Raw genomic sequence first — 27,264 nt, forward strand, 5'->3', positions numbered from 1 at the left:
GAAATGCAAAAGGGCAATAAAAAAGGAAACTTGCATGATAACTGAATCAATATTATACTATTTCCTCAATGTTCCTGAATGCTAAATTACAGGAATTACAATGAAAATTTCACCTCTGTTTACTTTCTAATCTCAGCAAACACTGTACCCATTTTGACCACTCCTCCTCACCTTCCATCTCCTCCCCTATGGTAGCATGAATAGCACCAATGGACATTATATAAAGGATGGCCATAGAGGGACCTCTGTCCTTCCCTCTTAGCCACCATGGGGCTAAGGCTTACCAGCCTTTTGACACTATGGCTGGCCATCTGCTATGCAACTGAAGTTAGAAAAGGTAAGACTTTTAAAGGAGATATTGTGGGATTGTCCAGTGGGGAAGCCTGGGGAACACTCACTGGCTGGTGCAATGTGCAACAAGTAAAATATTTAAATTGCTTGGCTAATCAATAAGCTTTTTGAGTATATGAAAAGTAGTCTGTATGACTACTTTTGCATGATGAACACTGGGTGCTTTTGCTCTCTGCTTATAATATATAATATTCTGGATGATGTGAACTAATTTGGTGGCAGAGTTAAGGCATAGGTGATTCTGCCTCAGGGAATTTGTGGTAGGAGGGGAAAGATGTTGTACACTAGCCTATACCAGCCTGGTATCCTCCAGATGTTCTGGGGTTGAACTCCCATCATCTCCAGCCAGCACATCTGTGGAGGACCACAGGCTGGAGTAATTTTTGCCTTAGTTTATCTTGACAGCTCTTTCAGCACTATAATACTGATTTGCCATTATAGTTCATAGATCATACAGCAGAGAACTGTAGAAGGGACCCTGAGGTCCAATGCCCTGCAATGCAGGTAACTCAGCTTAGCATCCATGGCAGATGACCACTCAACCTTTGCTTAAAAGCCTCCAATGAAGGAGAGTCCACCACCTGAGGAGGTCTGTTGCTTTCATCTGTTAGTTAGACAATCAAGGCCCAGCTTCAGGTGCTCAACTGGGCTTTGCAACAGCAGATCCTTATGGATTCGAAGAATCCACAGGTTTTGCACAGAGAGAATAAATACCAAAGACCTGCAGATGGTGTAGAACTTTATTTGGAAATGGAAGCTAAATGGCCCCATCATTTATGGATATAAAGTTAAGTCAGCTAGCATATGTGGTAGAGGAACTTATTTTATTTTTTAATTAAAAGTAGGAGATTCTGTGTGACTGGCAGAACCTTTACTAGAAGTGCTTCGGCTGTTTTGCATTACCTAAGCTATCCTGATGGATAAATAAACGGTAACCAGAGAAATCATGTAATTGTTGCATTAGTGTGCAGCACTACACCTGTGTCCCGAGGTGCCTATGTTTCACAGCTTTATGGCAAAGATCTTGCTGTAGCAGCAAGCCCAATAATATGTGTGTGCCTTTCTCAGAGCATAAGTGTACATATTGCTTGATATGTTGCATCGGTAACTATAAAAAATGAAAAGCCAACATTGCAGTAGAACGTTTAATCCTGGTTGTTGACCCCTTTCCCTTCAGAACTCTTTGGATTTTATGGCTTGTTTTTATTTAATTATGTGTCATTTTTCTGCTTTATTGTTCCATGATTGCACTCAGTGGTTGCTTTGTCCTCATTTTTCAGGAAGAACTTCTAGCCATGGCCACTATGTCTGCAGTACTTGGGGGAACAACCACTTCAAAACTTTTGATGGAGATTTCTACCAGTTTCCTGGTGTCTGTGAATACAACTTTGTGTCTGACTGCCGTGAATCTTACCAGGAGTTCTCTGTCCATATCCAGCGTGAACTGAATGAGCAAGGGCACCCTGACATTCAATATGTCCTTATCACAATTAAGGATGTTACAATCTACCTCACTCACAAGATGGTGGTGGTGGATGGGCAAATGTAAGTTCTTCCCATATTATTATGCTTCTAAGGCTTCCAGTGTTTAGCCACAGTTCTTTCACAAAAAGCTCATAATATAAATTGTGGCAACAACTTCCCGCCACTCAAAATAAACTTGAGGAAATGCCTTGTGTAGAAAGTCAGGGCATAGATCTTAAGGAGTACTGCCACTGAAATCTTGCCTTTTCGAAGTGAGCCTGGAGTTTTTCAGGTGAAACATCTGAGGAAATTTCAAGGAAGTAAAAAAAGGTGTTGTTTTTTAATAAGACCAAGTGACATTTCTCCAACATCTCCAGAAGTGTCAAGGGAAGCCAAACTAGTTTTGATAGTTTTTCAGTGAGATTTTGCACATTCCATGAATTCAGCCTCCAACTCCCAATGACATAATTACCTACAAATTTTATTAAATGAGCAGGGGACCATTAAGATTGTGAGCAATTTCCCCAGCACTGCTGCTAATGTGCAGTATTTTACAGTCTGGTTTTGAAATGTAACTGAAAAGGCACAAACTGCCGGAGACAACCACCAGTAGGAATTATTATTTAAGCAAGGTACAAAAATGGAAAATCAATACTTATACTATGAATTTCATTTTATAATGCACACAGACTTGACATCCAGGATTGTTAAAAAAACTGATTATTTTCATGGCTATCTCTGGCATATTTCACCTCTTTAGTTATACTTCACATACAGTGATCTCCTTTAACAAAAAGACATCCAGAACAAGGCATTGACTGTTATGTTTCCTGGCTTCCCTAAGTCTCACTGTACACACTGACCACGTGCCCAGTTACAGTGATGGGCTACTACTACCATATACCTATCCCTATTTATGCTGGAGATGAAGGAGGAAGCTCAGAGAGACACAACAGCAGCTCTCCTAGCTATGCGAACACCATGTGAGAATGACACATCTAGCTTGCTGGTGGGCTCGTTCAGTTTGGTCTTTGTGAACTTTCGTTGTTTTTCCAAACCTATCATAGCTGAGATGGATCATGGTTTTTCTTCTTAAAGTAGTAATTTGTAGTCAGAAGGACATTCCACATCAGATTATTGTGTTTGAAATCCATGCCAAATGTTGGGTAATTGGCTTAAGGAAACATATTCTTTCCCATAGTGAATGTTAATATTTTCCTTTTCCTGTAATGTGACCTGTCCCACTATTCTTAGGTTGACTAACATTTTACTCTGCAACAAAGGCTCTGAAATGAGTAAAACCACTTATGCAGTAATATCCTGCTTTGGAAATATAACTCTTGTGTAGCAAGAACTTAGTCTAAAGGGCACTTCAGTTAAAATCAAGAGGTGTGTTGGGGTGGAGGTGGTCAATCTATCAAGTATTGATTTCCTCATAATCGCATTCATTGTAAAGGGAGTTTAGAGGCACACAAGCCCCGTCCCATATTAAGGGAATCATCTACATAATACTGCTACACCCGTCCCACCCTACTCTGGATACATACAACCTGTATAGACTGTGATCCACAAAGTCTACACCCGCACATAAGCTCACCAGACAATGGTAGGAGATGTCATGCCAGCAGAGTCAAGGACAAACCAAGGTCAGGCACAGGGAACCAATTTGACTTCAAACATGATCCAAGGACAGCATCAGCAGGTAACAGTCCAGGGACCAGTAACACAAGAAACATAATTTAAGGTAGGCTAATTCACAGGGACTTCCTAGCTACTGGGAGTCTCAAGCAAAGGGGTGATGTAACCTTAGCTTGTGGCATCTCAAGCCACATGGAAACCTACCTACAGTTGGTTAAGATTGTTCCAAGAGCCCTTTGTCTTGAGGAGTACCTTTACTCATAAGGAAACTTTTACCTTGGAGTCACATTGCAACTCTGGGCCTTCAGTTGCACACTTTGTCATTTACCCATCAATGGAAAGGCCTGCATCTCAGTGGCTAAAGTCCCAAATTCAGTCTTCATTACCTGCAGGTAGGGCTAAGAGAGACTCCTTTCTGAAACCCTACAGAGCCACTGCCTGTCATGGTAAACAACACTGAGCTTGATAGACTCATTTTCTGACTTTGGACAGCTTCCTATGTTTCTAAGATCTTCAGCCAAGGCTTGAGTCTTTAGGAACCTGTATTAATAAGCACTAGTGACACTGTAAAATCTAAAGCACAGGATGACTAGGAAATTTCCAGTGGAAACATTGAAATAATAAATAAATAAAATATTTAAAATAAGCACCCTCTTAAACTGGTGAGGAAAATTTGACCATCCATTTTCTTAGATGAATGCTGAAACTTGAATGCAGAATCTGAGATAAACCTCACAGATTTTAACAGGCCATGAATAAGATTCTGCTTATTTCTGTGTATTTGTGTTCATTTTAGATTGGAAGTTGGGGAGCATACTGGGATGTTATAGGGGCTGTAAAATAGATCTGAGAAATTCTTCAAAGGTGTGCTTTCTCATCTAATGCTGGACCTGTTGCTTGCAATGGAATCTAATAAAAACTCTGTATGACTTTCTTTCCAATAGTGCAAGGACTCCGTACTATCATTCTGGTATTCTGATTGAGAAGAATGATATGTATACCAAACTCTATGCCAGAGTGGGCCTAGTTTTGATATGGAACAGAGAAGCTGCTTTGATGGTATGTTTGGCCTTCAGCTTCTAATTTGATACTTTGGTATAGGTTTTATGGTACAGGTCCAGTTCACTCAAGTGACCAATTTCTGCCCTATGTCCCTGTCTTGTGATTAAGAGCACCCAACAGAACCCTCTTGACTGCAAGGGAAAGTAGAGAACCGTTCTTGGTGGCTGCTCTACAGTTCCTCTGGAATTCAATGCTAGTCCTGCTTAGAATAAGCCCATTGAAGTTTATGGACATGACTAACTTAGGCTCATTAATTTCAGTAGGGCTTAGTTGAATACAATCCTTTAGGAAGAATTCAGTGTAGCACTAAGAAGATAGTTCTGTCGGTGCAAGCATTTCAGTTTACTAGACAGAATGATCTCCCCATTTCTCTCCCCCTGCTCTGTTGTGGATTTTCCTCCAACCGCTGCAAGCCGATTTGGGGAGGCATGGCAGTGAGTGGGCTAGGAGAGGAGTCAAAAGCCCTATTCTGCTAGCAGAAGTCCTTCCACTGGCTTCCAGTAGCAGAACTCATTAGTTGAACCCGGCCCTTCCTTTTTGGCCTCTTTTTTTCTAAAGCAGTTGTCTTGCTTGTCACCTTAAAATCCCAAATCAAACTCCTGGCAACTCTGGTTAAAGGATCTCCTGTGGCAGGAAAGGAAAAATCATATGCTTGAGACACTGGACCACCAATGTCAGTCAGAGCAGCCATACTGGGCTCAGTATCCCAATGGTCTGACTCAACATAAGGCAACTTTACATATTTATTTGCTACAATAGCTGATATGTTCCTTCGGGTTTTCCTTTTTCAATTTAGATTGAACTGGACACCAAGTTTAACAACGGTACTTGTGGTCTTTGTGGGGATTACAATGGCCAGCAGGTTTACAATGAATTTCTCTCCAATGGTAAGTTGGACAACATTATAGAGAAATGATTATTATAATGAGTTACATAATATGAGGAGTTTAAATGCACAGGTGAGAACAAAGCAATGGTTTCTTTGCTGGGTGGTTAGAAAAGTACAGAGAGATTAAAATGCATACTATTTTTAAAAGCTTGGTCCACAAATGTGGAATGAATTCTGTGGGTGACACCCAACTATGTTATACTCACTGAAATCAGGGAAATTATGTAACATGTTCATTTATTTCAGAAGGTCTGCTCTGCCTATGATTGATGTTGGTTGGACATCACCCTAAATTAACAAAAGCAGATTTGGAGATGGTCCAAAACACTATTTAACCTGGTGTTTGTTTGTCAGATCAGGGTGGCTTAAGAGCAGCATATTCTCCTAGGAAACATGTGAATGTTTAAATGATTGATGGAGTTCACTGTACAGATTGTGAAAACACAACACCTTTCTATAAATCCAAATTTAAGCCCAGAAATTCATGAATTCTGCTATAAGCATAGGTTTAAAATGTAGAAAACATTCAAAATGTAGCGTGTTTCAATTAATCTTTGAATGTATGAGCAAAAAAGTGTTCAATTTAAAACTTTAATGGGTATAAGTAATCTATAGTAAGTGAACAGTACCATCTGGTGTGAAATTATGCCTCTAAGCTCTGGTTGTGACACTGAGAGGAAAACAAAGATGCTGTTTGTTCTGGTTAATGGAAATAATAGAACGTGCTGCTCACTCTATCTCACAGGTCTAAGCTACAATCCAATCACATTTGGAAACCTACAGAAGATTAATAAACCCAATACAGTATGTGAAGACCCTGATGAGACACAACCTATTGAATCTTGCAACCAACATGTAAGTCTTGAAAACTGTGTTATACGGTACATTCCAGGAATAGAGATACCCGTCTCTGTTAGAGAAATAGCAAGTGTGTATTAAGGTGTGCAACCACTTTATGATGCTCCCAGTTATTGCTCTGAATCATAAGATAGAGGAAAGGAGAATAAGAATGGATTATCCTGTACAAACATAGACTTTTGTGAAAAGCCTGGACCTTCTTCCTTGTGTTACGTAGGGCCACTTTGGAAACTGAAACTGAGCTTGGGAGGCCTGTTAAACCATACTTTCCTCTATTTCTAGCGTGAGGAGTGTGAGAAGCTGCTGACTGCTCCGGCTTTTGCGGATTGTCAGTCCCGCCTGAATCTGGAACAGTATATCCAAGCCTGCATGCAGGACAGATGTGCTTGCCAGCAAACAGAGGACTCCTTCTGCCTTTGCAGCACCATCTCAGAGTTTTCCCGCCAGTGTTCCCACGCTGGTGGCAATCCTCAGAACTGGAGGACATCACAACTGTGTCGTAAGTGATAAACTGGGTTCATCTAAGATGCAGCCAGGAATGTTTAACAGGGGAGGGTGAAATCTCTCTTTAAATTCACGTAACTCAGATTGGTCTTGAAAGGTCCCCATCCTTAAGGTTAATTTCCAAACAGCAGTCTTGGGTTCCAATCCTCTTTCTCATAGTAGCCAAGGAAAGCTTTCCCACTGATTTTGGTGGAAAGAGTTTCTGAATAATTGTTTTCATGCTGGAGAGGCAAGAAGAACAGAGAACAAGAGACTTAGGAAATTGTGTATTTAAATCCAACTGAAACTAATTAGGATTATGGTTTTAGCTGCCTGGATTGTCTTTCTTTTGATTGAACCCTAATTTCATGTCAATGTATGCATATAGTCAGTGCTATTTCTTTCATTATTTTAGCTAAGTCATGTCCTGGAAACATGATCTACCTGGAAAGTGGCTCACCCTGTATGGACACCTGTTCACACATGGGGATCAGCAAACTATGTGAAGAACACTACATGGATGGCTGTTTTTGCCCTGAAGGTAACAATTTATGTGTGGCCTAGTGGATACAACAATGGGCTTAGAAATGGGAAACCCAAGTTCAGATGTGCAGCCTTGGATTGTCATGAACTATGAGCATCTTTTTGTTTTGTTTTGCAGGCACAGTATATGATGATATCACTGGGAAAGGCTGTGTGGCCACGAGCCAGTGTTACTGCAAACTTCGTGGGAAATTATTTTCCCCTGGTAAAAACATCACCAATGACTGTGAAAGCTGGTAAGCCTGTCCATGCCCTCTGAGAGTAATTATAGCTTTTTATTTCAGAGTTGTCACTTAAAGGATTCTTATAGAGATGTGAATTTCTGGACAAACACCTTGTACCGTCACAGGCTTTCATATCTAATACACCGTATCATTTTATGCTAAAACATAGACGACTTGTTCTAGCAAGCCCCGGTGAAAAATTGCCCAGCATTACCAATTATGTACCCATCTGATATTGTTATATGAGCCTAAATCTCTAATTGTTAAAACATATTTCAGCAGCAGCAGCAGCAACAACAACAACAACAACATTCTTGGGGTAGAGAAAAGGGGATTGCTGCTGCCATGTTGCAATGTATCATCAGCACCTTTATGGCTTGCTGAATCTGGAATGTTTTGAAAAAGAAGAGGTTATAAGGTCCAAAAGTGTTATAGACTCATTTCCAAATTGACCTGCTGTAGTGGCTCCACTGCTGTGGTGCAGGTACTTCTAGTATAATTTCTATATGTCCAGATCCCGCTTTTGATTTCTTGTCTGTCTTCACAGCACCTGCCAATCAGGTAGATGGATATGCCAGGATTTACCCTGTCCCAGTAAATGTGCAGTGGAGGGAGGGTCTCACATTACTACCTTTGATGGAAAGAAGTACACCTTCCATGGTGACTGCTACTATGTGCTGAGCAAGGTACGTGCACCAGACTCTTCTACTCTGGTCGAAGGAATTATGCCACAGTGAGGTAGGGTAACCTTCCTATAGAGTGCAGGTGAATGAGAAAGGGCTAGCCCTCCTGCCTTGGATGTAGTGTGTTTGTATGTCTGTGTGGCCACACCTGCTTTTGTCTGGGTCACGGCCTTGGCTGAAAATCATTTCCCACTGTAAGCCTGTGTCTTTGTATTGCAATACAGCTGAATCTAAGATAGGGCTAAAATGGGGATTGGGAATTCAAAAAAGGAACTGGAAAGGAATGGGGAATGGCAATTTGAGGTTAGATGTCAAATATTTCCCAGAAGGAGGGCTTATACTCTCCCTGAAAGAAAAAGGAAAAAGGAAAAGAAAGGCCTGTGACCTGGATCATGGAATGTGACATCCTTAAGGTCAATGATTTATTGCACTTTTTGTCTGAATGGGTAATTTCAGCCTATCTGTGAAAGGAATCATTTCATAGCAGCAAAAGTTGACCACTTTGATTGTATTTATTCTTCTGTAATTGCAGAACATACAGAATGACTCACATGCCCTCTTGGGAGAACTAGGCCCATGCGGTTCTACTGACAAGCAGACATGCCTAAAGACGGTGGTTCTGTTAATAGACGAGAAGAAAAACGTAAGTTTAGGGTAATGGTGGTATGGCTCTGAGCTAGTTCATCCAAAATATGATGCCAAATAAAGATTTTCTTCATAACTCAAAGATCTAGCCAGTCAACCATATTCTAAGATTCCCAACCCTCCCCTTCCATTGACATCTTATTCCATTTGTATTCTGCTCATACTTCTTGCTGAGCTTCATGGGCTGTGTGTGTGGAATTATGTAATATGTAATTTTACCACTCCAAGAGGTTCTGATTAACATTTAAACTTCTGAACATTGATCCAAGTGTCAGAATTACATTGAACAATAAACCAAACATAGAAATCCTCATTTCATTTTTTATATTTTATATACCTTGCTTATCTCGTATGTGTTTTTACATCCTCTTTAAATCCAGTCCCACATTTCCATGACTTTCAGGTTCTATTTATTTTGTCATATCTTCCTTTTACATATTTCATACTTAATATGTTTGTAAAATATACACTATAAACATTTTAAAAGCTACCATTGGCCAGAAATCCTTGCCAAAGATTTGATAAGAGATTTTTCAGCATTATTTCCTCATGTCACAGTTCTGCGCTGTACACTCATGACTACTTAGCTGCCAATTGCCAAAGAGTATGCAGACTTTACAGCAGGGATGGGTGCTACCTGTGACCCACCAAATGTCAATGGACTCCTGTTCTCAGTGGCAAAGGATGATGGGAGCTGCAGTCCAGGAACATTTTGAGAGCCACAGGTTCCCTGCCCCCTGCTCTGCAGATTTAATCTGATCCTGTTTAGCTTTCTTCAGTTTAGAAAGTCATTGAATGTGTAGTTCTATGAAATACTTTTTAGCAAATAATTTCCAGCATCTGAAAATGGAAGGAGATTGTCTGGAGTCACTGACCCCCAGCCCCAGCCCCAGCCCCAACACACACACAAGGGTGTGTGATCCAAGCAAACTCCAAAAGGGTTCCTTTCTCCACCAGGTCCCAAAACCATAAGTAGCTGGCATCTGCCCTCCAAAACCTGATTTGTCAATCTGGTCAGCTGGAAAATAAATAAGAACCTACTTTGTTTCTAAGCAACTGGCTGTGGCTACATTAAGAACCCAGGGAGGGTTATGGGCACTGAGGTAATTCAGAATTGGTAAGGAGTGGATGCCGGGCTTACAAATCTCTCCCTGGCCCTGGTTTGTGAACATGATATGCATCCAAATGCCCACTATGACCTGCCTGCTTCCTGCCAGAGCAGGATGCAACTCCCCCTCCCCATGATCTACTTTGGGGGAAGAGTGAAGTAGGCTGAGACACATTGCCTGACTGAGTACCCAGGCGCAGGATTGCAGCCACTGTGCAGCTGCAAACTGGCAAAAACTGAAAATGTATGAATACAAATACAATCACTTTTAAAACTGGAGATTTTAATACCGTACTTTCTTGAAAGAACAAAGCCAAAAACAACATAATTAGGAACTGCTGATAAAAGAAAACAATGCTTTGATTCTTCTTATCTAATTTTTGGATGATTTGGAAATGTGACGGTTAATAAGCAACCAGAATAATCTAAGTCAGATAAATTCCATCGTAATTAATCCATATATTCTGGAAGTTATAGTATGTTTTGCAACGTTCCCTCAGAGGTTCAGGCCTTCCAGTCCAAGAAATGAGCATTCTATGGTGCAAGGTGCTCTCCAGTAGGGATTTGCACAACATTGTGCATAAGTGTGTATGAAGGGGCATTCATGTGTGTGTGCACCTACATGTTCCATTGCTTAGTTCTTTCGGTTGCTTAAGCTCTTAACCAACTTCCTGTTGTTAGATATAAGAAAATTCATTATATTCTATCATTGTCAATGTTCAAAATTTCCAGGGTGGGTTCCTTCTGGGCATTACAATCGTTATTATTAATGTTCATTTAACATGACCCCCAGGTCCCTTCCAACTCTAAAATGATATGATTCTATTACATTCCTCACCCTTTAAGACCCTGAGGTCACACTAACGTAGGCTGTTTCTCTCTTCACACAGGTCGTAGTTTTCCGATCAGATGGTACCGTATTACTGAATGAAATAGAAATTCATTTGCCTCATGTAACAGGTGAGGAAAGGAACCCTCAACTTCCACCCCACCCCACCCACCGCCTAAATTGATGGTTCCACAAATCCTTAGATGTTATGGAGCATGATTCAATTAAATGCAAAATAAAATATGCTGGAAAGGAGGGTGAGAAAATGTACTCCTTGGTTTATTTGGCAGGGAACGATCCAAATGATTGCTTGTCCTTGTCTGGGGACTCTTCCCTGTCCCTTCCCTTTTTCATATCTGCCCCCCTCCCCGCCACTTTCCTCTTCTCTTCATTAAGAAACCATTCCAGGCCAACACCTAACCTTTCTTGCTCTCCTGGCTGGTTATTCAGCCAATGGCAATCTTCTTCATAACAGCAAAGGTATCTGATATGGGAATCTGGTATAATACACAATGGATACTGTATTTGCCCCTCTGATTTGATGAGTGCATTACAATAATCAGGTGATAACTTGGCCTTCCTTTTGTTTTTCAGCCAGCTTCACAGTTTTCCAGCCATCTTCAAACTACATTATTGTGCAGGCGACCTTAGGCCTCAGGCTGGAGATCCAGCTGGTTCCAGTTATGCAGCTCTTTGTCATCGTGGACCAGACTGCCCAGGCAACTCTCCAAGGCAAGTCTGAACTGCAGGGAAGAGGATTCCACCAATAGTAACACTAACAAGGGGGTGCTTTTGTTTTTTTTAAATTAAAGATACATGGGGTCAAATACCTACCTGCAAAAAACAACAACTTGTTTAGTCATTTTTTATTTATATATTAAGACATTTTTATCTCCACAAATTGTCTCAAGGCAATAAATTGTAAATCGTGACACGCACATAATATATTATATGCTAGACTAATTCCGCAGGCATGCTATTTGAACTAAAAAGAGCTGGGGCAGAGAACAGCACTGTTGTCAAAAGGCATTCAATTATGCTGGGGTATATATACACATATGCACAATGTTCATGCTGATTGGAAGTGATGTGCTTATTGGATGTATGGAAATTTATCACTAGAGAATCTTAGTAAATTGCTCACTATTCCCATTTTACAAAAAAGAAAGGCACGCCTTTAAAGAAACTCACAGCCAACATCTGTTGCTTTTATCAATAGGTCTTTGTGGGAATTACAACGGAATTGAAGGAGATGACTTCAAAACATCAAGTGGATTAATAGAAGCAACAGGGGCTTCCTTTGCTAACACGTGGAAAGCACAAGCCAGCTGCAGTGATATGTTGGATAACTGGGACCACCCTTGTACTCTTAGCGTTGAGAATGGTAAGGATGGGTGGTTTTCATAAATAAATAACAGATTTCAATATCTGTGTGCCCCATATATCCAATTTTCAGGTCAAATATTGAATCTGAAGGTAGGGCCAATTTTCTTTATTACTTGGGAGAGCAAATTGTGATGTATAAATCTGTATTAGGTCTGAGGCTTTGAATACACTGTAAGTTTCATGTCACTGTCTCAAAAGAAAACTTTTCTAAAGAAATAGGATACAACACTGCTAGAGATGAAGAAGAAATGCTCATTTTATCTATTGTAGTTGTGAAAATGGAAGCCTGCTTACAGTTTCCATCCATAGTATTACTTCTGTTTATGTTTACTGTGCTTTATAGTCTTTTGAAGACAAAACTGTTGAGCATGTACAGTCCGCAGGCGATTTTGTTGCCCAGTTATGTGCCCAGTTATTTGCCTTTAAATGACAGAGAAGCTGCATAGTGTTCAAACATCCAGACACATACAGTATTCATTTTGTTTTGCTGTATTGTACTGCATAGTTATTTGAATTCTAGCATATGGCTATAGGCATTACATAGAAATACATGAAGTGAATGGTTTATAATAACATTTTATTTCTCTCCAGAAAAGTATGCTGAACATTGGTGCTCTTTGTTGAAAAGTACAGAAACTCCTTTTGCCAGATGTCACTCAGTCATTGATCCAACAGATTATTATAAGGTATGGATTTTCAAATTATTCTGAGTCTTTATTCACGCAGCTTGGTGTTTTGTTACTTGGAGTTGTTCACTTTCAGGTATTATGATAAGCTGAAAAGAGTGGTGGTAAAGCAAGTTCTGCAGCTTTCTTCCCAGTTGCTTTTCATAGGGCTTGAGGGTTAGAATTACTGACAATGGATTATCCAGTTTCAAACCCAGCCAAATTTCTAGTCCTTTCAGTTGGAATACAGGAACTAGAGCAAACCCATTGTTGTGAAAAGAGCCAAATAATAGTTATCCAGAAGAGAGTCATGAGCCAGAGGGCTCTTTTAGCTACACCCAAGATTTTAGAAAAATTCTCTAGCTTTTTTAAATAAAAAACAAAACAAAATAGCAACAGCATGAGAAACTGATTTTAAAAATTACATCAGTAAAAAACACACAGCTTGCCATGGGAAGTTCATGCAGTTCAAGAAGTGCCAGCACAAAGTCTCCTTGGGTATGTGGAACTAGTTCTAGCTTTTGGGGGATCCTGGTCAAAGGAGATCCCAGATCCCCCAAATAGTTCTAACCCTGATGACAGGCAACATGGTGGAGGTGAGCCAGTCTGCTTTTAGGTCAGGGTCGAGAACCTTATGCTCAGATGCCCAGGCCTCCCTTGTAACTCTCTTCAGGCCACATACCATGACTGACCCTGCTTCCATGTTGTTACCTGGCCAGAATGTGTCCTTGAACTCTGACAATGCCTCTTGTTTGTCTGGTGTTGTCTGGTACAGAGAAGGGTATGCATGTAGAAATGTACAAAGGGGGAATTTACATTAGTTGCTCCACCCACTTTTGGCTTTGCCCTGCCTACCACTGACATGTGACCCCCTGAAAGCATGCTGAGAAAAGAATGTGGCCCCTGGGCTGAGAATGATTCACTGCCTGTTTTAAGTGGATCACCTTGCTGTGGGGGAAACAGCCCATTCATTGCTTTTAACAAATTAAGCAAAATAATAGGAGAAGTTCACTCTAGCATGTGAGAAAGCAATCTTGAAAAAAACTACTAACATTTTTAAATGGAAGAGGAACAAATGGCATTGCTAAGGAAAAGCTCTCAATTTATCATTTTACTTTCATTTTAACTGTGGAACAGGGTACCATTGTGTAGCATTGCTACTGTTGAGGACTAGCTCTTCATTCATCTTCCTACAAATGCACTTGAATGTTTACTGGCTTTTCCCCCCTCCCCTTGCCCAGCGCTGCAAATATGATACCTGTAATTGTAATGCCAACGAAGAATGTATGTGTGCTGCCCTGTCATCATACGCAAGAGCCTGTGCCTTCAAAGGGGTCATGTTATGGGGCTGGAGAAAGAATGTCTGCAGTAAGTGTCTATATCCCCACCCTTGCCTTGAACAAATTGGAGTAAAACCTTTTGAATAACTGTGTGCTAACTGTAATGTTTTGAGACTAGAATGTGGTTAATAACAACAAACGTAGCATACCCCATTCATCAAAATATATGGTTTTTGTAAGATGCAAAATGTTTTGTTGAAGTTGAAGGGAAGCACCTATGTATGTTGTTTACATTGACACAGTAATACTTGTGGATGGATACAATGAATGTAGAAGTACTGGACAATTCCATTTGGGATACTGGTGTGCCTGCAGTATGACTTAATGAGGCAATGCTAAGTCATTTATTACTTCCTGCCATTTAATCTTTCAGCTAGACCAGGAATAGGGAACCCCAGGGCCTGGGCCAAATGCGGCCCTCTCTGCCTGGCCCTCACAACTCTCCCCATACCACACTCTCCTCCTGGCTCTGTTTTGCATATTTATTGAGTGTTTTTGCGTGACTGTGATGTATCCTTAATAATGCTTTTTTGCTTGCCTGGATGGAGGATGGAGGGTAGAGAAGGGTGTGTGTACAAGCTAGAGTACTGTACAAAGAAAACATTTGCATTTGTTGGTCCACCCACTTTTACCTCTGGCGCTGCCTACCACTGGCCCCCAGAAGGTTGCACGGAAGGTCATGTGGCCTTTGAGATGAAAAAGGTTCTTCATCTGTGAGCTAGACAATAATAGTTTCCCCCTCTCATTGTCTTAATTGCTACCTCGTAAGTGCTTAGTTTCACCCAAGCATGACAACATTTCTTCATAGGAGTCTTAACAGAAGTAGAATTCAGACATCATGCACTGAATGGCTTAGGAATGGTGAGCAGGAATATATTTAGGAATGGTGAGCAGAATATATTCTATCCACTCTGACTTTTTGTCACTTTCTCCCCTTCATTCAGACAAAGAAGAATCCTCTTGCCAAGCCAGCCAAGTCTTCCGTTACAATCTGACTTGCCAGCAAACTTGCCGCTCTCTTTCTGATGGTCATAAGTACTGCTTGGAAGGCTTTACTCCAGTAGATGGCTGTGGCTGCCCTGATAATTCCTATATGGATGACAGTGGCAAATGTGTGCCAATTGCTCAGTGCCCGTGCTATTACAAGGGTGTGCCCATAAATCCCGGATATGTTATAATGAAACAGGATGAGCGCTGGTATGTTAACACAACAGTTTATGGTCTTTCTCATTAGGTGGGAAGCTCAACGTTCAGTACCAGGAACTGCTCTCTTTTAGTTGCAATCCTGCAATGTTTGCAGGTGGAATGGGATGGGGAACTTGGGATTACGTTGGCTGTGTATGAGCATTCTCTTCATTAACCATAAGACAATTTAGAGGTTTGTGATACTAATTCAGAAGAGGAACTCCCTTCCAAATCAACATGAGAAATACAAGCATCAGAATGCATTGTGGAGTGACTAGTTTTTAAGAAGGTTTAGACATCTATGTTGTTCACCAGGCATAGTGTTCAAAGGATTAAGAGGTGCTGAAATATTGCATTGTGAATTCTTCAGATTACTTGAGAAGTCAGTAATATAAGTGTACACAACACCTGCCCCCCAGTATTTAATATGTAATCCAAAGGTTCCTCCACATTCCCCTCAAAACTATATGTCTCAGCTTAGAAATATATTGTCAAATCTTATTAAGAAACTGACATTTTGTCTTTGGCACTTGCTCTTACTTTGTTTTATGCATTGTCAGTAGGGCACCCATAGTGTTCAAGTAATGTTTAGCAGAAATGGTACTCTTAAATTTCTGCAGCAGATCTTTAGTTATTGTTAGTAGCATTGTATAAATTGGAAATCACTTATAAGCTCAAATATCTGGCTTACCATTTTTTTCCTGTTGTGTATTCCATTCTAGTGTTTGCAGACATGGAAGATTTCATTGTGTGCCAGTGGACGTAACCCCTGAACGTAGGTGTACAATTTCATGTTACATTATGACTTTTCCCACTTTGAGTTATCATCTGTATGATTTTGAAGTTGTGCTTAAGAAATCAATTATTTTGAAGTTGTGCTTAAGAATATGAGCCATTTTTTGTGAAAATAATTAATAAAAATGCAATTAATAATTATATTTTTTCAAGCTGACATGATATAGTTTTCTGCCTCCTAAAATGTATCAGAATTTCCCCTCTAAATCCACATATTTATATAGTTTTCATAGACATATCCTCAGCCTTTGATTTGTTTAAATTGCTTTGTTTAAGTTGCTCAATGTAAAGTATTGATAAGAGACTATTGATTTTAATTAAAAACCTTTATTTATAGAAATGCTTCCTAGTTCAATGGGTACAAAACAGGGATGTCTGTTGGCCTCCTTTTTGTTTAATTTTATATATATATAAATAAGTAAATTATATACAGCTCTTGTTGATTATATTATCAAAATGGATCCGAGATAATATTGTCAGTGTTCTATATTTTATCTTACAGACTGCTCACCCAACATGACATATTTTGACTGCAACAACTTTGACAGTTGGTCTTCCCAAACACCAGTACATCTTAGCTGCCAGACACTGGGAAATGATCAGGTACACTTTCATTGCATTTTGATGACACCCTAATGTCCTCATTCTCTTGTTCCTCAAGTGATGTAATTAACGAAGAAGCTGTACTCTAGGTGTCTTTAGGAAATCTCCTAGAGACTGTGGGGCATTTCCTAGCAAAAGGACTGCAACTTGGAGAAGCAAATACCTGCACATTTCTACCACCAGTTTGCCTTCATTGGTTCTGACTGTTTTTAACTTTATTAACATTTTCATTTCATTTAAATAATTCCCACCTTTCATTTAAAATAAATAAATATATGCTATATTGGTATCCAGCAACAGAAATTCCTCTGCCACCAAACAATGGAGGCAACTATATTTTCCCCGGAAAATAATTTCCCCAGCAAATTATGCTATTTTTTCGCAGTGTAACATCTCTCCTAAGGGCTCTCTATTCCAGGGAGTTGACCACACTGCTGAAAGCAACCGAGTCATGGTTTGAAGTGGTAGCAAGGGTTTTGTTTGTTTGCTTTTTGTCAAAAGAAAAAAAAACATTGACAGTCTTGTATTTAAAGGATAAGGCCACCTTCTGGAAAAATTATTAAAGTAACCCAAATCTAAAAGTCTCCCAAAGTGCCTCTGTTTTGTAGACCAACTTTATTTTAAACACACCCAAGTTTCTGAACAAATTAAATTGAGGCTTTATCTTACCTTGCAAATAGAAATTTGGCAAACTTTGAATGGTAATCCCGAGTCCAATTTGGCTTTATGAACTTATCAAATGCAAGGCCCATGAATTCTGATTGACCTTATCATAAAATGTGAACACAATGTTCTTCTTGCTCCTCACAGTTCCAGACAGAGTGTGTTTCAGGATGTGTGTGCCTTGATGGACTGATAGATGATGGCAGAGGGAATTGTGTCCAAGAAGAGGAGTGCCCATGCATTCATAACAAAGTTTTTTACTCCCCCGGAGAAACAGTAAATGTGGACTGCAACACATGGTAGGATCTTTTTCACTGTCACTTATTGTAGTCATAGCAGTGTATGAATATACTACTATGCAAACAGAGTGTACGTGGTGGACTGCATGTTTTCTCAGCTACATCATTTACCCAGTACTTCAAAAGCAATGCTCAGACACAGAGACTAAGCCTTACACAATTTCTTTAATTGTTTTGGTACTCTCCAGTACTTGTCAAAGAGGAAGCTGGAAGTGCACCACCAATTCATGCTTTGGGACATGTACCATTTATGGGAGTGGCCATTACATCACGTTTGATGGAAAATTCTATGACTTTGATGGCAACTGTGAATATGTGGCTACTCAGGTAATGTTCAGCTATACTCATGCAATTTTATACTGTTTTGAATTGTGTGTGTGTGTGTGTGTGTGTGTGTGTATCACCTATCTGTTTGGCTTCCCAGGCATTCCTCAACATCTCTCTCATCTTGTGAAATTTTCTTACTTGGTGGAGTAATCAATGGTTTCTGTTAAGATCATTTCAAATGGTAGTATCTAACAAGGTGGTTCCATTAGCTCCAGGACTTCTGGTTATGCAATAGAACTACCCCCTTCCTCTCTGCTCCCCACCCCCCAAAAAATCAATCCTGGGTTTTCCCCCAACCTTCTGGAGAAGATTTGATGATGTTCAATTGTGCATATGGAGACCCAATTGTATGGGTGTCTCCAGGCTGCTTAATATGTGCTGAAATAGTTTACACTCATCCGAACAGAATTTGCTAGTTTTTAAGCCTTGTTTTCTCCAATTCATTCGGTTGTTGCGTTTTGCAAATGTGTTGAGGAATTAAGTGCCCTCTGAACCACAGAGGACTGTTAAATTTGAAAATATATTAAGTTTGCTACCAATACAAATATGCAGTGCAGCTTTAGCAGCTTTTTAAAACACAAGAGAAAATCGAAGTATCCTGGTTTTGGTTCATCTTTCCCTCTCGCACCTTCATTAGGATTACTGTGGAAACAGCGATTTGGAGGGAACATTTAGCGTCATCACAGAGAATGTCCCATGTGGAACCACTGGAGTCACCTGTTCCAAGGCCATTAAAGTTTTCCTTGGGGTATGTATGAACATAGATGAGAACAAGCCTGAAAGCGCTTGGTCTGCACCTGCAAATAATCAAATCAGGTTGCCGTGGGGAGGTGCAGGCAATTTGTTGAGTTCTCAGTCAAATGAGGCTCCTTACTTTTGAGAACTGGTGTCATGATATCCAGTTTAAAAGAGCCAGACTGACTCTAGGGGAGCTGAGGGTATCAGGTTAACATGCTAATGTCTGTTTTTGTTATGGGGCTTCTGTTACACATCTGTCTTTTTAGAGCACTGAAATAAAGTTGGAAGATAAACAAATAGAAACAATTGAGATGAATACCACTAGCACTGTGACTTACTGGATTCGTGAGCCAGTCGGGCTGTACATTGTAATAGAAACCAGCAATGGTGTTATTCTCATCTGGGACAGGAAGACTACTATTTTCATCAAGCTGGCCCCCTATCTTAAAGTGAGTAATTCTTGAACATATTCCTTTAATGCCATGGAAAATTTGTTATTAACAGATAAGTGCAACAAAAAAGACGTTTTATTGCTTGTGGCTTACCATGTGTGCCTTACTGCATCATGAATAGAATGGGGTGCGAGAGACATAGGGGGCCCCAACTGTGGCATCACACAAGGTGCCACTGGAATTTGAGACCCCAAGGTCTGGCATTGCTCCCACCAACTCAACAGTATCCATAATTAGTAATGCTAAAACAAATGGCAAAACAATCAAAGTAATATACATCACAATAAAATTCCTGCTAACTTTAAGCCATTGCAAATCTTTTCCAGTCCTAAGGTATTGACCTTTCCTCTCCCTAGGGAAAAGTCTGTGGCTTATGCGGCAACTTTGATGGCAAGGCCAGTAATGACTTCACTGCAAGGGACATGGTCCAAGAAAATAATGCACTGATATTTGGAAATTCATGGAAGAAGGATACTGCATGCCCTGATGTTGATGTAGACCCTGAGCCCTGTGAAAAGAAACCTCATCGCAAATCCTGGGCAGAGAAAGAATGCAGCCTCATCAAAAGTGTTGTGTTTCAAGAATGTCATTCAAAAGTTAGTATTGTTGCTTCATCACTTGGACAAGCTGGGCTATACTAGCCTTGGGGGAAAGAACAAGCTATTGCCATATGTGAGCATATGGAGAATAAAAATAAAAAGATCTTTAAGCAGTTTACCTAAAATACCTAGCAAACCATGGGGGATCGTCAGTAGTGCAATAGATTTTAAAGGTCTTGACATACAACAGATAAATCTATAATACCCTGCAGACAATTTCTAACTTAGTAGCACCCATTCCATTCCAAACTGGATAGTGGAGTGGTTTTCAACTTTAACTGTAAAGAGATGTTATCCAATGAGAATGTGACTTAGGATAAACTCTAGAAAAAGAGAAGGAAATATCATGGTTAGACATGTCTTGAGTTGGTATGGAGCTCCCATTTCTCTCTCCAGAACTCTCTGCAGGTACTGTTTGAAATGAAAACACATAAATTCATCTGAATTATCTTCACTGAAAACCAAATATTTGTTGTTGCTATCCAGAATGTTACTAGCTTAAAAGTCTGAAATTGGAATTGATAAAATATCTCACAGAAGTAAAATGTGCCATAGATTCTTGATGCCTTGTTGAAGTGCTGTGATGTGTAATGAGATGGATACTACTGTGGCATGGATGTGCTGTGTACATCTACAGCAACATCCAAAAACATTGGCAACTAAGGGGAATCATTTTCAAAGATGGTGGTGAGTTAGGCACCCTGGTATTGGATGGCAGAAATACAGTAGTTGATCCATTGAAATACCCTTGCTCTGTGATTCTGTGACTCCCTAATAGGTGGCTCCAGATCAGTACTATGAAGCTTGCGTACATGATGCTTGTGCCTGTGACTCTGGAGGCGACTGTGAGTGCTTCTGTACTGCAGTGGCTGTCTATGCACAAGAATGCCTCAAAGCTGGAGCTTGTGTCTACTGGAGAACTCCTGACATATGCCGTGAGTTTTGTGATAAAATATTTCTCATGCATGCATAAAATTCAAAAGAGATGATGACCCAGAAACAGTGGCTTAATACCTTTCAGTGACCAAAATTCTAGATGCACTGGTTTTTATAACCCTAAGCCCCACCCTGTATATTTTGACATGTACCAATGTCTCCTCCCATAGCCATTTCATGCGATACCAACAGGCTTCTAATGTGAGTTCTTTTGTGATATATTTTACATGTGCCTCCAAATAAAATTCACTTCTCAGTAGGTCAGTTGGTCATACTTGCTGTTCTCCAACAGGAAACACTATATCTAAAGAATCCCAGGGGGGGTCCATTAATTCACAGAAAAACGGGATGCCTCCACACTGTGATGATGATGCAAGACTGGGGCTGGGCACACTGTCAAAGGCACACCTAGGCTCCCTTGCACACTTGGAAAGGAGTTATATTGGTGCCTCCAAAGCCAGGGGAGGCAATGGATCATAAACTTTTTTTAAAAAAGAGTTTTTTGGCACCTTTTGCACTCTGTCAGTGACTTACTCTGTGGCTATCGGGTTGTGTCTGCTCTGCTCTACTTCCCCTTCTCCTCCACCTTGCTCTGTCTATTTGCCTTCCTGCCTTGTTCCCTTCCTCTGCTCGCTCCTTTCTCTTCTGTCTCCTTCCTTCCTCCCTCCCTTCTTTTTTCCTCCTCCTGCAACTCTTGTTTGCTCGCTCCATCTTTCTTTCCTCCAAGCCCTGCTGGATGCTCTACTCACCCTCCTAATAGCACTGCCAGCCAACTGGGGAAGGGAGTCTGCAGGGCTGCTGCGATAGCCCATGGCAGTGACCAGATTCCTTTGCTGAGACACCCAGAGGAGCCTGGGCCTCTTGCCTGGCTGCCCAGGGCAGCAGAGCAGTGGCCCAGGGAGCACGCAAATGGGCAAAAAGGCTCTTAGCCACTCCGAGCCAAAGTGGAGAGACTCCTGGCCCTGCACCCTCGACATGGGACAACCTAGACACCATTACTGTCTCCACTGGCTTTGTATTAGGGGGAAACATTCGGGGTATGCATGTAGGCTCTTCTCATGATTCGTAGCCCTGATCATGCAAGAACATAAGTAAAATCTGCTAGATCAGGCCAGCATCTTGTTCCATCAGTGGCCAACCAGATGCCTATGGCAAACCTGCAAGCAGAGCCCAAGCACAAGAGCAGTCATTCCTCCTGTTGTTTCCAACAACTGGTATTCAGAGGCATACAGCTCCAAATGTTGATGCAGAGTGTAGCCATCATGGCTAGTAGCCCTTACCCAGTGTATCTTTCCAATCCTCTTTTAAAGTCATCTACGTTGGTGGCCAACGCTGCCTCCAGTGGGAGTCAATGATGGCCCCATTCACAGGGAGCAAAGGCTCCCAATCCCAGGGAGATCCTGTTATTTATAGCAAGTTCCTCTTTACAGACATCCTTCCCAATTCATGGATGGCAGGTGGCCAAGATTGGCAGGAGGAGTGGTGGTAGGGGTGGGTCCAGTGGGCACAGCCTTCCTCTCCCTCTCCATAGGATAGCAATCCCATAGAGGGAGGTGTCTAAATAAGTCTATGTTCTATGTTAAACCAGAGTGAAGGGGAATTTCAGTTCCATAGGTGATAGAAATGGTTGCATGCTAAGCATAGCTGTCAACTTTTCCTGTTTCTTTCGAGGAATCCTATTCAGAATATGGGAATTTCCCTTTAAAAAAGGGAAATGTTGACAGCTATGGGTTAAGTGACCTATGTGCAAATATACTTCTGTGACTTGTTTTTATGACAACTATCTATCTTTTGTTCCGATAGCAATCTTCTGTGAGTACTGGAATCCTACAGATATATGTGAATGGCACTATGAGCCTTGTGGAAGTGACATTGTTACCTGCAAGATCCTTAATGAAGTCAGCACCAACTTTTCAATGCCATATCTGGAAGGTAAGAAACTGCCAGTTACCGGTAGCTTTTGGTCTTTAAGACTCTAGTTAGTGCAGTTTGGAACACAGTTCACCCACTGGGCCAAAGCAACTTCCCCCATCTCCCATTCCCTGCTTAATGCCATTAGATGCCTCTCTGAAACTGTGTATATACAGGTTTTGCAGAACATGTTTACAGCCTATAAAGAGACACTGAGACACCACAAGCCTAGGACTGCCTCCCACATGCCAGGGATGGCGACCCTGTGACCCTTCAGATGTTGCTGGACTCCAAGTCCCCTCAATCCCAGCCAGCATGGCAAATGCCAGGGATGGCTGTAGTTCTGCAACATCTGGAAGGCACCAGTTGGCTCCCCTTTTCGCATGCAAATTTTGCTACTATGTCAAGTTTATTGCTGCAATGTAATTTTACGAATCTCATTTTTGTGGGTTCTAGGTTGCTACCCACGATGTCCTCCGGATAATCCTATCTACATTGAAGAGACCAACACATGTGGGACAAGTGATGTGTGTGGCTGCTATATTAATGGTGTTTACTATAGACCTGGAGAGTCTATACCCACAAATGAACAGTGTACAAATTGGTATGTGAGAATGGAGAGCTGATGGACTAACAGTGGCAGGGAAACATATATACATGGGTTGATATTTAAATTGCTGGTTTTTCGGTCTGACACACTAGCCTTTTTCGTGAATGAGAGTGCTGTTCTGAATAGGAAGCTATTTCTTATGAAAGTCTAAAATGAAATTGTCCACGGTGTCCAAGAGTAGGTTGGATTTTCCCCCTTCCTTGGGCAGAGATCCTCTCTCAGAATTCCCACCCCAGACAAAGTACACCTGGCCAACTCTATTTGCAACCTTCTGGGTGACTAACAAAAATATTCCTCTTTAGGAGGATATAGAGATAACTGTATTTCCTGCCTTGTTAAATATTGTTGCTAATGATATGCATTTAAATATTATTTTAAATGAATTTATAGTGTTACAATGCAGGAGCAATTATAGCCTGAGCATTTACAGAACAGAAGTACAAAACAAACAAATATACAAATCTTCAAGTATTTCATTTCTGAAAAACTTCTTTTTTTAAATTTCAGTTTCTGTGTTTATGCTGGAGAAACGAAATGTGAACCCCGAAGAGGTATATTTCATCTTGCTGTTTTTCCATTCAGAAAGCAAAATAGTACCATACACTTTCCCTCATACATTTCTCTGGGGGACTGAACAATGATTTCAAATGAGTCCCCTGCTCACTGTATTCTTTTTAAAATTATCATTGAAAAATAACAATAATAAAAGGACAATCTTTTCCCACTTTGCAGTTGTTCCACAAAGAAGGGTAGTAGCTAAGGGGTGGCTAAACATTTTTCTGTAAGCCTGTATTTTGTTTTTATTTATAAGGCACTTATTTCATCTTATAACTTGTCACAGATCGTAATGCCCATCTTACTTTAAAATGCATTCTATACATGTTTACTTAAAAGTAAGGCCCTGTTGAGTTCAATGGAGGTTACCACCAAGTAAATGACTTCTTAGCCTTAGGGCAGAACTCTACTGCTACCACCCTGATGTTGATGGCTGGTGGGTTAGGATGACTCATTACTTCCTCCCCACTGCTGATGGTGGGACTCTGCCATGGTGGAGGATCCAAGTTCTGCCATGGTGGATGGGGAACTACTGCCAGCAGTAGCCAGTGGAAAACCCTGAAATGAGGCATTACGGGGTGGGGTGGATCACTGCAGGCTTTGCATCCACAGGATCCAAAGCCCTTCAGGCTCCTCAGCTTCACCAGTCCAGAGCTGGCACAGCGAAAATGGGGGGGGGGGACTACCTTCTGCCCTGACCAGCACAATCCACTGTACCTGGCTGGGACTTTGGATTGCTCTGCTGATGCAATTATCCTACAGCACATGGTGGGCCATTTTAATATCCCTGCATTTTAGTTGCATTCTTACTAAGGCCACATTTCCCAGTGGCAAGAAGCCTATCCTATTGTGGGAAACAGCTGATGGTGGAAATTAAGCAGGTGTGTACATCCATGCGGCCTCTGCCTGGCTGAGAATGAGACCATACAGGAAGAACCCACATCAATAGTCCATGTAATTCCAATATGCATATATCTGTCACAATGGTGAGAGATCTCACCACAGGGAACCAGTTAAGCTTTCCTTCGTGCTTGCTGCAAATATGAATGAGGCTTAAGTTCATGCATCTCACTTAACAGATTTATTCAACTTTCTAACACCTTGAGCCTAAGCACACTTACTTGGGAGTAGGTCCCATAAGTTTCAATGGACTTCCTTCTAAGCAGAAGCACATAAAAACATCTTTATAATATTCCAAATATCAGCAGCTTAGATAAACAGTGTTTACCTGCAGTTAACATTCCTATGGAATAACACAGTATTTCCACTCCGGGTTATTTCATTTACATTTTGATTGGCTGTTTTTTCATTATGATTCAAGCAGAACAACTTAAACACACTGCTTTCCTTCCTTTAGGTTGCTGCATATATGATGGTAAAGAATACGAAGAAGGAGAAATAATAATAAATGAGAGAAATGGATCTTTTTGTTTCGACATAAAATGCACAATCAATGACACTTGGGTAGTTGAAGACATGAGGCCCTGCAGTACAACTGCCCCTCCCACAACTACTCTTTCAACTACTCCTCCTCCCACCACCACCACTACTACTACCACAAGTAAGCTTGCAGCATTGTTAATAGTAATGTACAATGGTTAACTATCTTACTAGAGAAAATTGCACTTAACATCAAGTTTGTTTTATACCTCCATGTGTAGCTAAATGGCTTTAGTGAAGGCTGATGCTCTCAACATGATATGAAACCTTCTCTATGTCAAATCTATAATCTTATCCAAAACTTGTAAGATTGCAAAGTAAGATTCTCATCATATTTTTCTCTCTCCTGTTTCAGCTCCCACTACAACCTCCACTACACTCTCTTCAACAAGTAAGTGTTGTTAAAGAAGTTGGGGATAAGCCCATAGTTCAGTGGTAGAATATGTGCTTTGCATGACTCAGGAATCAGGTTCAGTCCCTGGATCCATTTAAGAACTAGGACAAAGATTTTTGTGTGAGGCCCAAAAGAGTCACTGCCAGCCAGGGCAGAAAATACTGGGTCAGATGAACAAATAGTATGACTCGATTAGGGCAAATTGATATGTCCCTATATAAGGTGACTGATCTGATAGTGGTAGTAAAGTTGCCAATGCAAAAGAGAGGAACATGGTATAATAAAGTGATGCACACATAACTGTGATGGGCATTCAAAAATAAGAAAAAAGAATGGATTGGGATTTTGTGTACAAGACCTTGCGCACTGGAGTGGAGCAATCCCAGGATATAAAGATGCAGTGATCTGTTTTTCCACCATGAAATGATGGTTTTAGATCATGAGGTCATTCATGTGGACCCACTGCCAATGAAGCTCAGGAAAATGACTTTCAAATTTGTTTTGCAGCTCAGTGCTTAATGCTTGCCTGTGAATGGAGTAAATGGTATGATATCAGTGTACCCGAAGAAGGACCAGAAGGTGGTGACTTTGAGACATATGACGCCATAAGAATTAAAGACGGAAGCGATTTTTGTCCATCAGCTCCGCAAAACATAGAGTGCAGGGCTAAAAATGCACCCAATGTGGATATTGCAGAATTGGGACAGAAAGTGGACTGTAACGTCACTTATGGACTCATTTGTAGAAACAAAGACCAAGATCAGAGTCTCTGGACCCTCTGCTATAATTATGAGATACGCGTCAACTGTTGTCAAATCATTCCTTGTGATATTATTTCGACCACTACTCCCACCACTACTCCCTCCACTACTACCACTACCACTACCACTACACCAACTACCACTACCCCTACGCCATCTACCACCACCACAACTACCTCTCCTACCACTACTTCCATTCCTCCCTCCACTACTACCACTACCCCTGCACCAACTACCACTACCCCTACGCCATCTACCACCACAACAACTACCACTCCTACCACTACTTCCACGCCTCCCACCACTACTCCCTCCACTACTACCACTACCCCAACTACCACTACCCCTACGCCATCTACCACCACAACAACTACCTCTCCTACCACTACTACCATGCCTCCCTCCACTACTACCACTACCCCTGCACCAACTACCACTACCCCTACGCCATCTACCACCACAACTACCACTCCTACCACTACTTCCACGCCGTCTACCTCAACGCCAACAGGTAATGCATTAAATGTTACTTTTTGACATTATTTTGAATGAGTGACCATTCATTCACAGAATAGTGAAATATATTGAATGCTAATGAATTCTAATAATACAACTCTTAAAAAGGACATACATACTTTAAAAAATAATAATTGATAGATATTTGTTTTACTTAAACCAGTGTATTCATAAGTTTGCTCCTATTGGCTGCTAACATCAGCCTGATTGCTCATTTTTAGGAATTAGGAATGACAGGAAATATTGCTTTGACTAAGGGCCATGCCTGGTTTTAATGTCTTGCTCCTTGCGTGATGCAGGAAATCCTGAAAA

General features: G+C 40.9%; 1 protein-coding gene across 1 annotated transcript in view; it reads left to right on the forward strand.

Moving 5' to 3' along the window:
• Nucleotides 1-263: 263 nt before the first annotated feature.
• MUC2 (mucin 2, oligomeric mucus/gel-forming) overlaps nucleotides 264-27,264 on the forward strand; it is a 62,684-nt gene continuing 35,683 nt past the window's right edge. The window contains exons 1-30 of the mRNA XM_083454662.1: nucleotides 264-337; nucleotides 1,632-1,896; nucleotides 4,398-4,512; nucleotides 5,312-5,402; nucleotides 6,150-6,259; nucleotides 6,545-6,761; nucleotides 7,161-7,286; nucleotides 7,407-7,524; nucleotides 8,060-8,198; nucleotides 8,728-8,838; nucleotides 10,839-10,908; nucleotides 11,372-11,509; nucleotides 11,997-12,161; nucleotides 12,755-12,849; nucleotides 14,070-14,196; nucleotides 15,113-15,365; nucleotides 16,076-16,128; nucleotides 16,651-16,751; nucleotides 17,562-17,713; nucleotides 17,902-18,040; nucleotides 18,678-18,788; nucleotides 19,045-19,227; nucleotides 19,587-19,826; nucleotides 20,608-20,764; nucleotides 22,569-22,697; nucleotides 23,133-23,280; nucleotides 23,794-23,837; nucleotides 25,199-25,402; nucleotides 25,637-25,672; nucleotides 26,183-26,947. Of these exons, the coding sequence (XP_083310788.1) occupies nucleotides 268-337; nucleotides 1,632-1,896; nucleotides 4,398-4,512; nucleotides 5,312-5,402; nucleotides 6,150-6,259; nucleotides 6,545-6,761; nucleotides 7,161-7,286; nucleotides 7,407-7,524; nucleotides 8,060-8,198; nucleotides 8,728-8,838; nucleotides 10,839-10,908; nucleotides 11,372-11,509; nucleotides 11,997-12,161; nucleotides 12,755-12,849; nucleotides 14,070-14,196; nucleotides 15,113-15,365; nucleotides 16,076-16,128; nucleotides 16,651-16,751; nucleotides 17,562-17,713; nucleotides 17,902-18,040; nucleotides 18,678-18,788; nucleotides 19,045-19,227; nucleotides 19,587-19,826; nucleotides 20,608-20,764; nucleotides 22,569-22,697; nucleotides 23,133-23,280; nucleotides 23,794-23,837; nucleotides 25,199-25,402; nucleotides 25,637-25,672; nucleotides 26,183-26,947 (4,672 nt within the window). The 5' untranslated portion in view covers nucleotides 264-267. The remainder of the gene's footprint in view (nucleotides 338-1,631; nucleotides 1,897-4,397; nucleotides 4,513-5,311; nucleotides 5,403-6,149; nucleotides 6,260-6,544; nucleotides 6,762-7,160; nucleotides 7,287-7,406; nucleotides 7,525-8,059; nucleotides 8,199-8,727; nucleotides 8,839-10,838; nucleotides 10,909-11,371; nucleotides 11,510-11,996; nucleotides 12,162-12,754; nucleotides 12,850-14,069; nucleotides 14,197-15,112; nucleotides 15,366-16,075; nucleotides 16,129-16,650; nucleotides 16,752-17,561; nucleotides 17,714-17,901; nucleotides 18,041-18,677; nucleotides 18,789-19,044; nucleotides 19,228-19,586; nucleotides 19,827-20,607; nucleotides 20,765-22,568; nucleotides 22,698-23,132; nucleotides 23,281-23,793; nucleotides 23,838-25,198; nucleotides 25,403-25,636; nucleotides 25,673-26,182; nucleotides 26,948-27,264) is intronic.

The sequence above is a fragment of the Podarcis tiliguerta genome (genome assembly GCF_965153285.1).
Source record: "Podarcis tiliguerta genome assembly, chromosome: 1".
NCBI classification, from domain to species: Eukaryota; Metazoa; Chordata; class Lepidosauria; order Squamata; family Lacertidae; genus Podarcis; species Podarcis tiliguerta.